The following is a 17,338-nucleotide window of genomic DNA, read 5'->3' as shown; positions in this document are numbered from 1 at the left end:
GGTGTTTGAAGGGACAGGTCAAACATCCCCTAAGGTTCCTTGCCAGCCTGAACCCGCAGCATCAGCAGGAATGTCTGCATGGCCTTCTACCATGGCAACCCTCACACCTCATCTCTCCACACCTAACCCAGAATCGAGTTAACATCAACAGAACCACTGCTAACCCCGATTTAGCCATTCCCAAGCCACACCACGCGTGTCAGAATCCGTCTTCGTGAGGAAATCGGACTCCTGGGAGCCACCCAGGCTCCCTCTGCGCACCCAGGGCTCAGCACGTGGGGCTGGGGGGTGTGAGGCTGGCTGAGGTGTGAGCCTGTCTGCGCAGGCTGAACAGCAGCGGAAACAAAAGCGAGCACGGAGTCAAGGTTAAGAAGCTGAACCACAGCTTCATGGGCTGTAATAACGGAAATCATTAATACCAGCTCGCTCGCGGCGCAGCTCCAGCCACGCTCTCGAGGAGCTTTATTAGCGAGCGAGACCTCAGGAGCCTCTCTAAGGTATTCTGCCCTTTTTAAAGGGAGAAGGCAATTAAGGAACAGCCACTTGTGTGACTTGATCAAAGTCAACCCACAGCACGTCAGCACCCGAGCTCGGGATGTGACGTGAAACCTCCCCGTGCAAAGCTTGCCGCAAGTATGGGACAAATTTAACTGGATCCATGAGACTACTCCATGGATTCCACCCTGAGGTCCTTCCTTTTTCCCCTGGGAATGTGTCCCAGCCCCACTTTACAGGACCTGAACCAAACCTTTGTTCCTAGTTCTGCTGGGAAGAGCTGCCTCTGATGCTGTTACCGCCCAGGGCACAGGCAGCATCTCCCCTTCCCAAGTAGGAGAGTTCTTGGAAGAAATGATGAATCAAAGACAGATACTGTGGTTTCTGGCCCTGCTTGTTCAGCACTCCCAGAAACAGGCTGAAGCAGCTCGGCTTTAGCAGGCTACCCCTGCATAATGTGCTCTGGGGGTAGATGTGTGTGTTGGAGGGCAATTAGTCCTAATCACCATGTACGGATCAGCCACACCACAGCTTTGCTGCTCACACGACAACCGCAGCTCCACCAATAGCCAGAAAACTTCTCCAGGACCTTGGTGACTGCACAGCATCACAGGGAAGTGAATGGACAGTGGGAAAGGCACCAGCTTCTCTCCACCAGTGCAGAAAACAGACCTGACCAGTCACACACGGCAACTAAATACACCCGAGCAGCTCAGGAGGATGCACCTGCCTCACACCACTGGAGTCGGGCAATGCCACCTCCCTTCTTACAGAAAATAACAGGATTTTCCCCAAAAGTGCCAGCAGTCAGGGCCTTGCACCACCCCTCATCCCAAGATGAAAGCTCCGCAGCAGGACTCATCCCAGCTCACCCAAGCTGGGGCCTCCAGGTGTTTGCTGGCATCAAACAAGCCCAGAGCTCGCCCGTCCCACAGCTACACTGGCTTACAGCACAGCGAGACCTACACGGTGGGAAATAGAAGCTCTCAGGGTTTCCCTAGGTGGGAACAGCAGAGTCAATGCCACTCACACCACTGAGTCGCCCTTCGCTGAAAGCAAAGCGTTCGCTTGCATTTGAAGGCCGGCTGAACGCGCCATCACCTGCCCGCCCGCACGGCGTGAGCACGGCCGAGGAGGGAAGCTTTGCTGAGCCATCTCTGCCACCAGCCACGCCGGCCCTGCCTCTGGCTCTGCCTGCCCCAGGGCTGCCTTCGGAGCGGGCTTTCACCGGCTCCTGCCACCAGCAGCGCATCCCCACTAGAGGGCTTTGCTGCCGCAGCTCCAAGAGGAGCATCAGGCAGGGACTGAATCCGTGTTTCAAACGGCTCCGGTCGCGGTGCCTCCCTGGCTGCGTGGTTCCCTTTTCTGCTCTGTGTAAGGGTGCATTTAGCGAACTTCTCCAGGGCTCCAAAACGTCCTGAAAAATACCAGCAGGAAACAAAGATCTGCCCAAGCCAAGGAAAGGCCTCTTGAACGAGAGTTCTCTTGTCAAGTTGATTTAGAGGTATTTATTCCTGGAGGTGTTTAACACCCTCTTTAATGGACTGGGAAGTATCTTATCATCCTCATGTGATGCAAATGCATCATCCCACTTCCTTCTAAATACTGCCTGCGTGCTTCTGCCTTCGCCGCACCTCTATGAACACACAGAGACTTTCTTCAGGACCCCTTCACTCAGCACTCAACCAACTAACCCCAGGTCCTAGATAGCACCCAGCAGCTTCCAGCTCTGCCAGGTTTGGTTCTGGTCTCTGGGCTATGTGAAGAGATGGCTGCCATTCTCATTAGTGACTTTACAGACTGAAAACACAATCCTTGTGTGCCCTTCTGCAGCTGCTCACCCCACTCCCTGCCTCTGCTGCGGCCTCGGTACCAGTTCCGCACCCTGGGATTAGCCTGGAGCTGGATGTGAAGCAGAAGGAAGCAAGAGAGCTGCTGGGAGAAGATGCACCTCAGCTGTCCTGGTAATGCCAGAGCCTTCTGGGACACTGGAGTGAGCAAGCACAGCAACAGGGCACCAGGGAGAAAGGAGAGTGGAGGGAGGAGGCCGTAACACTGCAAACCGTGAGCCTCCATGAGCTCCCAAATCCTGCAGAGGAGGCTCAGTCCTCACCAGCACCGGACTCATGGTGCATCCAAGGGATCTGAACCCCTGCGGGGCCCCTCTCAGGGTCATCCTGCTGTCTGTGCTAAAACACTGCATGAAATCGTGTTCCGAGAACCACTTCGCACACCCTGGGTTTACAGGTAAGTGCCTGATGGATGGAGGTGGGACGATGCAGGACATGGCTCCATCCTCTCAAGGATGGATGGAGGTGGGACGATGCAGGACATGGCTCCATCCTCTCAAGGATGGATGGAGGTGGGATGATGCAGGACGTGGCTCCGTCCTCTCAAGGATGGATGGAGGTGGGACAATGCAGGACATGGCTCCATCCTCTCAGGGATGGATGGAGGTGGGACGATGCAGGACGTGGCTCCGTCCTCTCAAGGATGGATGGAGGTGGGACGATGCAGGACGTGGCTCCGTCCTCTCAAGGATGGATGGAGGTGGGACAATGCAGGACATGGCTCCATCCTCTCAGGGATGGATGGAGGTGGGACGATGCAGGACGTGGCTCCGTCCTCTCAAGGATGGATGGAGGTGGGACGATGCAGGATGTGGCTCCATCCTCTCAGGGATGGATGGAGGTGGGACGATGCAGGACGTGGCTCCGTCCTCTCAAGGATGGATGGAGGTGGGATGATGCAGGACATGGCTCATTCCTCTCAGGGATGGATGGAGGTGGGACGATGCAGGACATGGCTCCGTCCTCTCAGGGATGGATGGAGGTGGGACAACGCAGGACGTGGCTCATTCGTCTCAGGGATGGATGGAGGTGGGACGATGCAGGACGTGGCTCCGTCCTCTCAAGGATGGATGGAGGTGGGACGATGCAGGACGTGGCTCCGTCCTCTCAGGGATGGATGGAGGTGGGACGATGCAGGACGTGGCTCCGTCCTCTCAGGGATGGATGGAGGTGGGACGATGCAGGACGTGGCTCCGTCCTCTCAGGGATGGATGGAGGTGGGACGATGCAGGACATGGCTCCATCCTCTCAGGGATGGATGGAGGTGGGACGATGCAGGACGTGGCTCCGTCCTCTCAGGGACGGATGGAGGTGGGACGATGCAGGACGTGGCTCCGTCCTCTCAAACACTACTCGGAGGAGCAAAGCCATAGCAACCAGAAAACTGCCTGTGCTATTTCCCACCCACGAGCAGCTCCTGCTGTCCCCTGATTGCATGACCTCCTGTCAGCAGCCTTTGAAGCAATCTTTGACAATGTTTCTGTATCATTGGAACCTGGTTTCTCGCCCTGGCCTGTGTCTGCCAAGGCAGCAGCAGCACCTCAGAGCAGAGGGACAGCCTGGCCTTTCAGCACTGGGATTTCTTCTCGTACAATCCTCGTAGCCCATCAGTGGAAATCCTCCCCAAGAACGTGGCATGAAAAAGAACTGCAAGGCTGAGTTTGAGTAAGACAGAAAAGATTGACTGGAAAATGACTGCAATAAACTCAAATCACCAATCACAAATGGTAATAGTGTTTGAAAATGAGGAGGAAGGATCATTACAGACAAATATCAAGTATCTTCCATCCTTTCTTGCTAGATTGGGAAGGTTGGAAGTTCCGAGATGCTTCCATGCCTCAGAGGATACCCTGAAATGTGCCTGTTTCAGTGCTCTGTGGAAAGGGTCTGGCCCTGCTTTTTCTCCCACAGGTGAGAGTTGGTGTCAAATGGGAATGAAGGACAACTGACACCCCAGAAGCTCCTGCACATTGTAGTGAACCCGATTTAAGCAACATGGGTCACAGCTGGTTTCCATCATGCCAGAATAAAGGTACCGACTCCAAGAATTATATTGCAATATGTTCTGCAGGAACGCTTCGTTCTGGGATCAGCCATGTAAAGAGCTCCTCTTCCGACTGCTTTTTGTCCCTGAGCAGAGATAAATGCTTTCTCTAAGGTTCTTTCGGCTGTGCTTCCTTCTGGAGATGCTGCTGCCCTGGTACTAATGTGCTGAGCAGCACTAATATGTTGGTTACATGCACATGGCTTTTTCCCTGAATAATGAAGTTAAAAGGCCACTTTGGCATGAATTCATTCATTGTTACCCCTCCTGCTGCTGCCACGCACGAATCCTTGCTTTTGGCAAAAGCCAAGTTGAGCACGAGTCTGTAGCTTGCTTTGTTTCTATTACCATCACCAAAGTGAGTGGAAGGCACTCGAGGGGACATGGCAGCAAGGCTGAGCGGGAGGGCAACCAACAGCAGTTTGGAAGCATTGATCTATGAGTGTGTATTTGGGTGGTGCAAACCTGAAAAGCTCTAAACCTCTCCTCCTGCATCCTCTCCAGCCTGTGGGTACCTCCTGGGCTGAGGGAAAGCTTTAATGCCTCGGCAGTGGGAGCAGTAAGACTCATCTTTGGTCATTCTGCTCTCAGGAACCAGTTTCAGGAACACACTGAGAAGCAAATTTTACTTCTTCCACACGGTTTTCCCTCGGCTGGTACAGCTTGAAAAGCTGAGGAAGCTGCCCCACAGAGCACCAGTGAAAGCTCAGGCAAAGAAACACTGCAGAGGCCGGCAGTACCATCAAGAGTTTGATTTATGATCTAAACCAACAACTGCTGGTTGCCTCAGCTGGTTCTTTTTCTGTTCCCATATGACATATGCTTCTGCCCTGGTCTCAGCGAGCTCCAGGAGTATGTGTGTTAGCAGGATGCTCTATTTATCTACCCAGTGTCAAACTGCTGAACCAAAACTCGGGGTTAAGACTCAAAGCTCCAAATTACCAACCAAAGTTCTCCAAACCAGCATCCCCAAGCGGGCAGCTTCAAAACTCCAGGGTCATTACTAAAGCCTGCAGCCTCTCGGGGGGGTTATGGTGGAAACCAGATCAAACTGCACTTTTCTACCCCTTACCCTTTTCAGCCCAGCTCAGCCCCTGGAGCTGTCCGTAGTTCTACCACCCAACCCAGCCCCAGCACAAACCCCAGCACGTCGCAGCCTTTCCCTTTCAAAAGCTGTAAGAGAACCTATTGCAAATGTAACCTTGAGCCCACTCGTGTCCAACATGAGCTCCACAACACACCAGTGCTGCCCATCAGGTGCCATTCTGCCCTCCAGCAGGAAGGTTTCACTGTGGAAGCGATGGAGGAGCTCGATTCTGTCCAGCTCCTGCCACCGACCCACATCTGGCACATTACACCGCGGCAGTGGATGCTCTAACCAACATCCTTTGAGGGTGCCTCTAGATAAAAGTACCCATCGGGCACAGCCTTAGCATATTAATGTTAGCATAAAACATTAGTAATGTTTTCTACCATGGCACAATGCAAACTCTTTCACTTCTTGCAACTGGTAGCAATGTGTGAGATCAGGGTCAAGTTTCAGTGTGCAGGAACAAAAACCCAGCACTGGTTTCCAGTGCAGATTGTGGGGAGCAAGTAAAACAGACTTGTCTTTTTATAGCCTGTTTCCATGGTGCAAAGAGGTTCCCGTAGCTAATCCTGCAGCTGCACAACTGCAGAGCACTGCACAGCCTGGGTGCAATCCTGTGGCAGTCTGCCCCATCCGTTCCCAGATCAAATCCAGTGGCTTAACACCGGCCTCAGACAACGGAGCCTTCTCCCACTCTGACACCAGAGCGGGGTGGCTGGGGTTGAACTTCCTCAAGTTGCTGATCCATTTGGGAGAGCGCCGGAGCAGCCAAAGCAAGGTCTGGGTTTCAGACCCCAGCTGTCCAAGCCCCCAGGCAACTCAGAGGAGGGAAAGAAGTTCCTATTTGCCATATTTACTTTGAAGCCAATTCCTTAGAGCTGTACATCTGAAGGACGAGCAGTAACTGCATCAACCCCTCTGCTCCTCTCTGGCACAATGAAGCGGTGCTGTCTCTTTCTCAGAGGCACACCTGCCCTCCCCACCCCCTCACACCAAAAGGGAGCCCCAGAGCATCCTCCAGAACCCAACATGCTGAGCACCGGTCACTCCCTCCACCCCCAGCACGGTGACACCCGCCCTGTACCCGGAGCACAACTCACCTGCTCCTGGGAATTCATCACCCGCAGCTTCATTTGCTTCAGGTAAGTGGAGGTGAGGGGCATGTTGTAGTCAATGATCCCAGACACCAAAGAGGAGGGTGGTTCACTCTCTGAAGAGCAAAGGGAAAACTATTTAGCTATGGGGCTATGGAAGCACAAACCTACGACGTGTTCTCATAACCATCAAACATATGGATTTAGAGCACTTAAAGTCCTTAGTGAGAGCGGGTGCCCGCTGAGCTGAGGCTCCTCTAAGAACACGACCCCACCAAGAACATCATTACAGAACATGTTGGTTTACAAGGGAAAGCCCAAAGCATTGCTGTCACCTGCAGAGGAGATGCACCCCATCCAGAACGTGCCATGCTCCCAGCCTGGGACACAGCAGAGGAAGAAACCGATGCCTCAGAAGCCCTTCCAGACAAAGGGGACCGATGCAGAGGCTGATGAGCAGGAATAGATTTGCAGCTTGCTTTAGCATTGCGGAGTCTGGCCAATTTTGCTGGGATTCCCTCAGGTAGGTGTTAACATTAAGGCAACTTATTAAATATCTCTGTGTGGTGATGAAGATTATTTTTAACACTCTCATTAAAACACAAACTTCATTTTAAAGATCTTTAATTTAAATTGTTCCTGTTGATTCCTCTGGCTGCCTGAGCCTGAGCTCCGGAGATCTCTCAGCTCAGTCCCCACAAAGCACTTCCTCAGTGATGTTCCTGAGCTCTCCAGGCTTTGCCAGCTCTGCCATCAGCACTGTGGGGCCTGAGCTCCCCCCAGGACACGAAAGCTGCTGGAGTTCTCTGTGCTAATGCTGAATTCACAGCCTCGTGCCACGGGGCTGGTCAAGAGGAGCACTGGTTCCTGCAGGGATGGCTGCTGGCTAGAGGGGAGATTTCTTTGCCCTCAGTGCAGGTGGATGCAAGTGCAGGGAATTAATCCAGCCTTCCAGAACACTCCAAAGGGATGTGTGGTGTCCGCAGCTGATGGGGAAGAAGGAATTCCAGGAGCTGAAGGTGAACCAGTGGCAGGAGGTTTCCGTTGCTGCTCCTGACTCCCCTTGGCTGGCTTGTGTCTTTGGGGTCACTGGTTCCAGAGGCACCTCTGACACAGCAGCCCCTTCACAGAGTGTTTTACAGCCCCTCTGGAAACCCAGCAACCCAAACACAGTGGGGCTGCTCCTCAGAAACACCGAATATCCCAAAGTCCCAGTGGAAGCCAGCAGGCCTGAGGGCACCTCACACCTCCGGAAATACCAGCTCTGTGGTGTCTGGTTAAGAAATGACCTGACCCAAAACCTCCCTGTAACTGACTCAAACATCACGTTGGGGTTTTGCGGATCTTCTGTACCAAGACACTAACTGGGTTCATGGAAATGCTTATTTCCCAGGTTCATCGGATTCATTCACCCCTGGGCATCTGAAGCATTCCTGCCTGAGGACGCAGGGGAGGGCAGCCAGAGCTACTCAGGCCAAATAGGAAGGGGCAAAGCTTTAGGAAGCTTGTAAACTAACACACCCCCCTCCCCTTTCTTTCTTCTACATCTCTGTATTTACCCCAAACAACCCATTCTACTGTGCCAGGGTGTCACTTTGTGATGGAAAGATGCTGAAGCCCCAGTGCAAGGGGGCCTTGTGGCTGCCTGGGTCTGCAGTGAGAGAGGAACCGCTCCCAGGAACAAAATCTGCCACCTCCCCGGGCTGGCTGGGTCCAAGATTTGAGTCTTTAGGAGTTTAGGAAAGCACTTGCCAAGGGCAACATCTCAAAGCTGCTCCTTCCTTGAAGTGGAGGTGTGGGTGAGGTGAGCCTTGCAGACCCCTCAGGATGATACGCTGCTCTCCTGCCATCCCCCATGTAATAGCTCATCACTACCAAAAGGAATGAGGCTCAGCATCCCCACACGGGGAGGAAGTGAGGCCGACGAGTTTTGGTGCTTAGATTCTGCCTGAAACTGTCCTGATGCAAAGCTGGACTAATCCCATTAACAGCCTCAAATTTACTGTGAATTTGTGCAACTGCAACAGATCTGAGCTGAGCCTAAGAAACCAAAACCTTTCTTCTTTATGAAACTGGAAAAGAAAGCAAACCTTTGTTTTAAAAGGCCTGGGGGACTCCACGGGAACAGTCCTCGTACCCCACATGTCACAAGAGAGGGCTCCTGGAATCCTTGAGCTCATTTTTCATGAAGCTAGCTGGATCACATGCTGGACACACGGATGGAACAGGCAGAATGGTTTAAAGCAAAAGGGGTTCAATCCTAATTCCAAGCTTGTATAACTCCACTGGAGTTAGTCCTGATTTAGTATGAGTGGAAAGAGATGCCAGTGGAGTCCAGTGATGTTCCAGGTTTCCCAGGAGCAAGACCATTTGCTTTTATGAATGATGTGGGTACCCGGCAGGGTTTGATGTCCGATCTCTTTATTCAGGCAGTTTGGTGATCACAAATGAAAGGCGTTGGGATTTGCTCAATGGACAAGAGAAGGAGGAAGAGATGGGAATGACTCCAAGTTTTTCATCTTGCTGAGTTATTTACCTGTGTGTGCCTGTGTGTGTGTGCAGGTGCTCACACCCAGGTAATTCTTCTATGACCTCATTGGTTTTTTAGGTGATCTGCTCCTGATAAATTGCTGAACATGCATTAGAGAAACCAGAAACTCTTCCCCAGTAAAAGTTACCTTATCTAATCTGCTCTATGCATTTTCACAGGTACTTAGTCACTATTTAGGTACTATTCAGGGCAGAAAGGCACTTCTGTTCCTAGTGGTGATCCTTTGTTTTCCTGTTTGATACATCTTTAAGGGAACAGCTAAGGGGGAAAGCTTTACTAAAATAACTTAGGAATCTGCTCAGGACAGATCTCAGCCCTGATCGTTGTTTCCATGCCTGGGAGCACTCGGGGGGGTGGACACCCAGCACCTAGTGCTCCCCGAGGTGCCTCCGAGCCAGGATGGTGCCATGTCCTTGGAAGAACAGGGGGACACGGGGCTGGTGGGTGGGCAGGAGGGAGCCCCTGAAGGAACAATGACCCTTTTCATCAGCTGCCTCCTGGAAAGGGATCCCGAGCTCTGGGGCTGGCAGCTTGGCTAGAGCCAGGCACTTGGTGAAGCGGCCTGGTTTGACTGACCCAATAGGCGACATCCCTGCCTCATCCCACCGTCCGTCCAGGCCCTGAGCCGGCTGCTGCAGCCGCAGCACTTGGAACATCACCGTGATGGATGCGGCGCAAGCAGTGTAAAGGTCACGTTTGCTCCCAGCGAGGCCAAAGGCCAAAACTTCTCCTGACCTAATTGGAAAGAGGGATCGGGCCCTTGGCCAGCAGGGTGGGAAGTGCTGCAGGAGCAGAGCTTGGGCTAATAAGTGTCACACACCATTATTGGGGAGGGTTTCTAAACCACACAACAAGCGCAGAGCCTTTCCTGCGCGGCTCTGCAGAGCTGGCACACGTTAATCCACTTAACCAGAACTCTGGGCAGCCCTTGCTCTGCACCGAACAGCTGAGAATTCGTATTTCAGATGGGAAATTTTCTATTGTTGGGCCCTTTGTTCTTCTCCTCTGCTCGGTGAGAGCTGCCAAGGGAGCCTGGTGGCCTCACCAGGGTAGAACCAGGCTCCCTGCAGCCTGCTCATGGGTTTTATAAAGAAGCAATTTTGGGTGAAACTCCCTGGGGCAGTTTGCTGGTTTGCACTTGAGCAGGAAAACAAGTTTGTAATCCAGCAAAAAATAGGCAAACATCAACTTTAACCACTCCGGAAGAAAACCTGGTCCCATCTCCCCCACCATTTATGTGATAGCTGCAGATCGGTTCCATTTAGAAAAGCACCGTAAGAAGCCAAGCACCGCAATGGCCACGCTAACTGCTGGGATACAAAGGCTTAATGCAACTTTGATTACCAACACTTTATCAAACACGGGATCATGATATGCATATATATTAATTACTGCGCATTAATTATCAGAAACTTCAGTTATTCAGATACATTCAGTCCCTTTGAGCACAAAATCAAGAGTTTAAAGGAAAAACTTTAGGTCATGGTTTTGGTTGGGTTTTTTTTTCTCCAGAAAACAGGTTTAAGCAATTCTTTCAGCTTGGCTACAAAAATGCATGAAAAAATAACCCAGGTCAGGAAAACCATCAGTATCTCACGGATGGGGCAGTGTCCTGACAGCTCTCAGGACTTCTGCACCGGTACAAAACGCTGTGTCAGCTCTGCTGGCAGAATTCATTCGCCTTTACCTTTGGGCTCCAGGCCGTTGGAGTTGAAATGCATCCTCTTCTGGCACTCGGTGCAGCTCATCAGGAACCTGGTCACGGCTTCTCTCGGCAGGAACGCGTAGGTCTCTGCGATCTGGGAAGGCAACGGGACAGCTCTGTGAGGGAGAACTGTGCCTGGCAGAGGGCACCAGTGACCTCGGGCTCCTCCCGCCTCGCCCAAGGGCATCCACAACCCACAGCAACCTGGGATCCCTGAATCCCTCCCTCCAGAGCAGCTGCTGATGGAGGAACATTTGGGAAGTACTCAGTGTATCAAAGAGGTGCTGACACACAAACAAACAGACCTTTGGACTCCCAGCATGGGAACCCCTCCCAGAAACTCCTTCCATTCACCCTGAGCCTGTGAAGAGCAAAGACTCAAATGTGTGAGAATCAGCTGAGAAAAGGAGGGCTCAGCTCTGTTTGCATTGTTAATTGCAGCACACCAGTAACCTGAAGAATCCATTAATCTTCAGTAAGGGCAGGTCACTTTTTCCCACAATGACAATCAATTACTGGTAATACTTTGCACTTGTGTGACACAGTTTATCCAGGGAATTGAAAACATTTTTGCAAACAGCACTGTTAAGTCTCCTGAACCTTCCTGGGGTATTCGTATTTTACAGATGAGGAAAAGCTAAGGAGAAATATTTAAAACTTGGATGCTTGAAGTTAAACACCAGCTCCAGACCTTAGCACCCACCGAAGGTACGTGGCTATCACAGAGTCCTCCTGCTCCAATTAATCCCTGCCAACAGCAATTCTGTAACACTTGTAAAGATCAAGACCAGGTTATTTGGAGCAGGAATGAGGCAGTTTTAACGTGGGTTTCTGTAAGGCCACAAGACCCCATCAAACCATGGAGCCCGACCTCCTGTGCAGCACGAGCTGGGGCACTTCACCCAGGTTGTGCAGCCTGTGGCCTGCCTAAAACATCTTCCAGGAAGACATCTGGTCTCAATTGGAAGCATTAAGAGGTGCGGAGCCCACCTCTTACTTCGGGCTGGTTCCTCCGGTTAATCACCCATCCTGTTTGGTCTAAGTGACTTGTCCCAGCACGGCGGTTCCCCAGGCAGGGGCCGCGACCCCAGCAGGGGTCACAGCCCTTACAAGTGGGGTCATAGAGCAGACAGAAATTCAGTTGTTCGTGCCGCTCCTCGGGGCTGGAGCACGGCAGAAGCGGGGCTCGGGACGGGAAGCGCGGCTGCAACCAGACACCTCGCTGGTGACAGGGCCAGGAGGGCAGCCCGGGCCGGGCCGACCCCTCCCCGGGCCGTGGGCTCCGTCCTCCCGCCCGCCTTTGTTAACAGCGACCCAAAATACCCCAATTCCACGATTTTTTCTGCCCCACAGGAAAGGGCGATGCTTGGCCTTGGAATAAAGCCCGTGTTCCTGAAGGACCGCAGAAGGTTCGCTCGGGGATGGCCAAAGGCGCCCCGCCGCTGCGGTGGGAGGAGAGACATCCATCTCCACTGAGCGGCAGCAGAGCCCGAGCTTTCACTCGCCTGCTCATGCCAGATGGGTGGAAAGTTCAGGCAGGGACCTTGTCCCAGCCGCTCAAATGGAGGATGCAGTGCCTGGTCCTCATGGGATTCTCCTCCTATTTAGCTACAGCCCCGCCGAGCTCTGCTGTGACCCAGCGGATGCCCAGCTCGGCCTTTGCCTCTGTGCCATATTTATCAGTGCACAAGCACGAGGGACTCCCCCAGAAACGCTGCAATTAAGGGCCTGAAAATCAATGGTGGCTACTGGGGCATCGTGGCACAGGCAGGGTCCTGTCCCTCTGTGCTGCCCGCGGGGCTGAGCCCAGTTTCCTGCCTCCTTCGCTCCAGCAAGCCCATAGTCTCTGCTGCAAATGTTCAGCTAATTTTAGCGATCCAGTTGTTATTTCTCAGCTGATTTGATGCTCTGCAGAGCAGACAGCTCCCTTGATGAGTTATCTCCCATCCAAACTCCCTTTCTGATTGCCTCCCTCCGGAGGTCACGGACAAGGGCAAACTCTCCAGTGCCTCTCATCAGAACCGGTGGGGAAGAGGAGAGGGAGGGAAGCGCTGGGGAGCCGGCAGCCTCCCGAGCTGACCGCCAGCAGCAGCCCTTTGTGCACGGAGCGGCGGCGCGGGGCGTGCTCTGCAGCATTCACCTTCCAGCCCCGGCTGCAAAGGCGCTTCCAGGGAGACGGGGCATGAGCGGGGCCAGCAGCGCAGCCAGCAGCGTCCTGCCAGGTCAGGAGGGGATACACGCTGCTAATGTGATGATCTCAGCTCAAGAGGGAGCCGGGAGGGGTGGAGCGTGAAGCTCCCTGGCTGCTGCGAGCAGGCCTGGGAAAACAGACGGATCCAGCCTGCTCCCCCGGGGCTGTGCAGGGCACAGATTAGACCTCCAGAGGCCTGAATTGAAGGAATTAGGAGAGGCTCGGCGTGGTCTGCTGGGGAAACGAGCGGAAAGGCTTTGAACTGTGGTCACACTGGCGGGACTGCATCTCCCCACATTATAAAGGGGTCACTTGCCCCTGGCCGGGGGGGTCAAAGTGCGCCCCAGGCCTGCTCTGCTGCAGGGACAGGGGTTGGGATGCAAGGCACAAGCGATGCCTCAAGCTCTGGGTTCAGAATGTGGCTCCCCGGGGGCTCCCAACACCCATGGGGGGCTGCAGGGCACTGTGCTGCTCCCCCAGCACTGCCAGCACCAACAGCAGAGGACGGACCGTGGATGGACACAGGGACACAAGCGGGCAGGACAGGCTCCACCCCTGAGCCGGCTTCAGCAGCACACCAAGCCCTGCATAATCTCCAGCATCATCACAGGGAGCAGGGCAGCCCGCACAGACCTCTCCAGGATGATGTATACACCAGAGACACGAGCTGCCAGCCAGCCACTTCTGTCTCTAAGCGACCTGGTCCTTAGGGCTGCGGGATGCAAGGGAGTAGCTCGGGTTTGGACAGTAAATTCAGCTCTTCATGTAAAAGGAGAGCCCAAATGTTTGCATGGAAGGGCTGTGCAGAGTCAGGAGAAACAGCAAGCTCCCTGGAGAAGCACACTTCAAGCTAAATTATTCCTGACCTAACTAGAGAGGTTTCAGGATGGATAGAGCTGGCTCTCAGCATCCGTGGAGCACCTGATGAGGCTGAGCTCGGTGCCTGCCTCCATTTTGTAACGGAGGAAACCCAGGATGGGCTGGCGAGAGCATCCACCGGCTGAGGGAGAGGGGCGGGCTCCAGCCGGCCCCAGCCCCCCTTGCTGCCTGCTCCTGCCCTTTCCTGCCTGCTCCTGCCCTTCAAGGCCCACGCGACACATCTCCCTCTGGCCAAGGGAGACAGGGAGGCAGATGGCACAGAGCAGAGCATGCAGGGGACTGGGCAAACATCCCCTCGGCCATCAGTGATACCAAACGTTTCTCTTTTCCCTCAGACACATACAGTTGTCTTTGTACAATTCACTTGGTCTTTCCCCCTCTCCAAGCCGCAGCACTGCTGTGCAGCTGCTGCAGGTGGGTCTCCCAGCTCCCCAGCCCTGCTGCTCTGCCTTTAACCGATTCCCCTGCCTCCCTGCACAGGCGTCCATCAGGACTGCCCTTCACCTCTGCCTCCCACCAGCAGCTCTGCTGGTACCTCCCCCTGTGGTCCCCATCCCCGTGGTTCACCCCTGCTCCCGTCCCCTGGTTCCCGGGGCAGGCGGGGCAGGACTCTCACCGCTCGGTAGGTTTTCTTCTGCCCGGCATGTTTGGGTGCTTTGCCCGGCTCCGACGAGCTCTCCACATGCATCGAGTAGATGATGTCAAAGAAATCTTCCACCACGGCCACGCGCTTCAGAGAGATGCCCTCGGGCTCCGTCAGTCCATCTGCCCCCTACAACAGTGCAGGCAAGTTGAGTTAGTGTCAGCAGTGGGTGACAGGGGTGACGAGATGGGCCCGGGGCTAACGCGGTCGGAGGGGGCAGCGGCGCGGTGCTGCTGCCTTGGGCACAGGGGATGTGGGGGATGAATTAAACAGGGCTCCAGGGAGGATCCTGCTGTAGCCAGGGCAGTGGAAGCTGCTGCTGTGCTGCTAAAGCTGCCAGTGAAATTGGGCCAGGAACAAAAACAAGGGAAGAGTCCAGAGTGGAGCCAGAAATTGAATTTTCATAATGTAGGGTGATTCTGCTAAGCAGGGAACAGGCAGGGAAGCTCTTTGGATCTGCACATGGCACTAAACCACCCTGGGAAGCCCTGTGACATTGGGCTGCAGACCCTGCGGATACAGATCAGCTGCTGGCAGGACAAGGTTTCACTGTGATGCCAGGATACGGCCCCTAAAGGAAGGAGACAGCATCTCCCTCCTTCCCCGCACTGACCTTTCCAAGGCACCCTCCCTCTCTCGCATACGCAGAGCAGCTGAGCGCTGGCAGCAGCAGCACAGCTCTTTGTGTGTTCGGATGTGCTGGAGAGCAGGAGGCAGTAATTCTGCCACACGGCAGTGGTGACAGACTGATGGGAGTGGGAAGTGCGGGGAGCAGTGCTCCTCCGAGCCGACTGGCACCGCCGGTGTCAGCTCCCGCTGGCAGGGCGTGCCGGGGGAAGGGGAGACAGCCGCTGGTACCCGCAGCTGCTACCGGTGCCCGGCACAAAGCACCGGCGCGGGCAGGGCACTGGGAGGCAGCAGGCACTGAGGAAGGGCCGGGCTTTGGGAGGTCACTCAGCTCGCTCCTTGAATTGATGCCATTGTTGCTCAGAGAGCTGTATGCATACCAAACCCTATGTATTATATATACATATCCATACAGATATATACCCAGACCACGTCCCTTTGAGGCCTGCCTTCCTGAGGCATGCATCGATGCCATCCAGCTGGTGCACCCCAGGCTGCTGAGCAGCAACCTACACGTCTACATGACCTGCAAACTCTTTTTCATGTATATTCACACAGCAGGAGTGCAGGCAGAGCCTGGCAGAGGTCTGCATGCAAAGGGAACACCCAGCGTCCTAACCTTGATTTTTGTTGTTACTGGTGGTTGGGCTCTGGCTATTTTATATGGTCTATATGCTGAACAAACGCTGCTCATTTAGAGGGGCAACCTTCTGCTAGAGACTACCCAACATCTTCCTGCAAAGTGCTGCCTATTAAAGCTGGCTCCTCAGCCCAATTTGGGAACAGACACTGTGCTGGGCACAGACTGCAGTGAGCTGGGTTGGTCCAGCACAAACCACCTCAGCCTTCCCGGGGGAGTCCCGAGCCCTGCATGAAGGTGGCTGTAACAAAGAGAATGCAGAGAGCGAACACAAGGGGCAGGGTGGCAGCTCGGCCGTGGTGGGGGTCGGGAAACTTGGCCCGCGGGAGTGTCTGTGAGGAATACAGACCTAATTCCTTCTGTCACCGTTCGGGGAGTTTCACTTCAATCGAGGGCACGGGTATCCCCCTGCCAGGGAGGAGCGGGCATTAGGAGGCTTCCCACTGACCAATAATCCCTCAGAGCAGGGTTGAAATGAGGATAATTACAGAAACAGGACAAAGGAAAATGAATGCAGTGGGAGAAAAGCACAGTCAGACGCAACAAACAGAGCCCTCAAAATTAAGGTTGTTCCCAACCCCATACACAAACCCCTATTTCCAAGGCCATCCCAGGCAGCTAACACCCTCCTCCCTGCGCCACCGGTGGTTCCCTGCTTCCTCCTCGCTTTCAAAATGAATGCAGTTAAGGTTTGGGCATCACCAGAGCCGCTCTGCTCATCCTTCATACAGCCTGCCTCTCCGTCCTGGCCGGATGCCGGAGCTGCCTCCTCGACATCCCTCCCCTGCCTCCTCGTGTCTCTCCATCCCCCCTCAGCCTTGTGACTTCTCTCTCTGCGATGATTATTTAGCTCTGGGAAGCAGGTGAGATGCAAGTGGGATACAAGCGGCTGGATGAAGTCAGTGCCTCCAGGATTACAAGGTTTATCTGCCGATATAACCCAGGGTTGACCTAGGATGCAAGGGGACACAGGCGCTACACACTAGCTCTGAGAGGGGCCCACGCCCCCCTGGTTACTCCTTCCCCACCCAGCATTGCTCATGAGTATTCAAGGCATGAGTCAGAGCCCACAATATCTCAGAGCGGCTCAAAACCCCCTTAGGTTTAAAAAGCAATAAAAATTCAGTTGGGAAGGATGGGTATAAGGGATGCTTTTACCTCCTCCTGGTGTTGGGGCTCTATTGGAAGTCACCTGCCCCCAAAATGAGTAGAAGATTTCAGGAGCGAAGCTCAGCTTCGACACAAGCGCTTGGAACCAGGCAGCATTTCAGGTGCTGAGGGGAGGAATTCCCTTTGCCACCTTACAGGCATCCTCCTTGTCCCGACATTTGCCCAGCATTAGTCTGCCTCTCCCCCTTCCCAGTCTCTCCTTTTCCACAGCTGCATGCCCCATCCCACAGGGATGGATGTACCTCACCCCCTTTCTCCCACCTCCTGCCCACCTTCCCGCCCTTCCTCTCCCCCAGGTTATCCATCGGGTCTTTTCCCTTCCCACTCTCCTTTGTTTTCCCCATCTCCTCCAGGCCCAC

General features: G+C 54.1%; 1 protein-coding gene across 1 annotated transcript in view; it reads right to left on the bottom strand.

Annotated features, from left to right (window-relative positions):
* NOL4L (nucleolar protein 4 like) overlaps positions 1–17,338 on the bottom strand; it is a 55,681-nt gene that overhangs the window by 24,107 nt on the left and 14,236 nt on the right. Inside the window, 3 exon segments of the mRNA XM_061441540.1 lie at positions 6,580–6,689; positions 10,812–10,923; positions 14,516–14,671. Of these exon segments, the coding sequence (XP_061297524.1) occupies positions 6,580–6,689; positions 10,812–10,923; positions 14,516–14,671 (378 nt within the window).

Source organism: Pezoporus flaviventris, unplaced genomic scaffold, assembly GCF_033815535.1.
Source record: "Pezoporus flaviventris isolate CSIRO_AGI_PZ_B2104156 unplaced genomic scaffold, CSIRO_AGI_Pfla_v1 ptg000213l, whole genome shotgun sequence".
NCBI lineage: Eukaryota > Metazoa > Chordata > Aves > Psittaciformes > Psittacidae > Pezoporus > Pezoporus flaviventris.
This window is presented reverse-complemented; position numbering and strand designations above follow the sequence as displayed.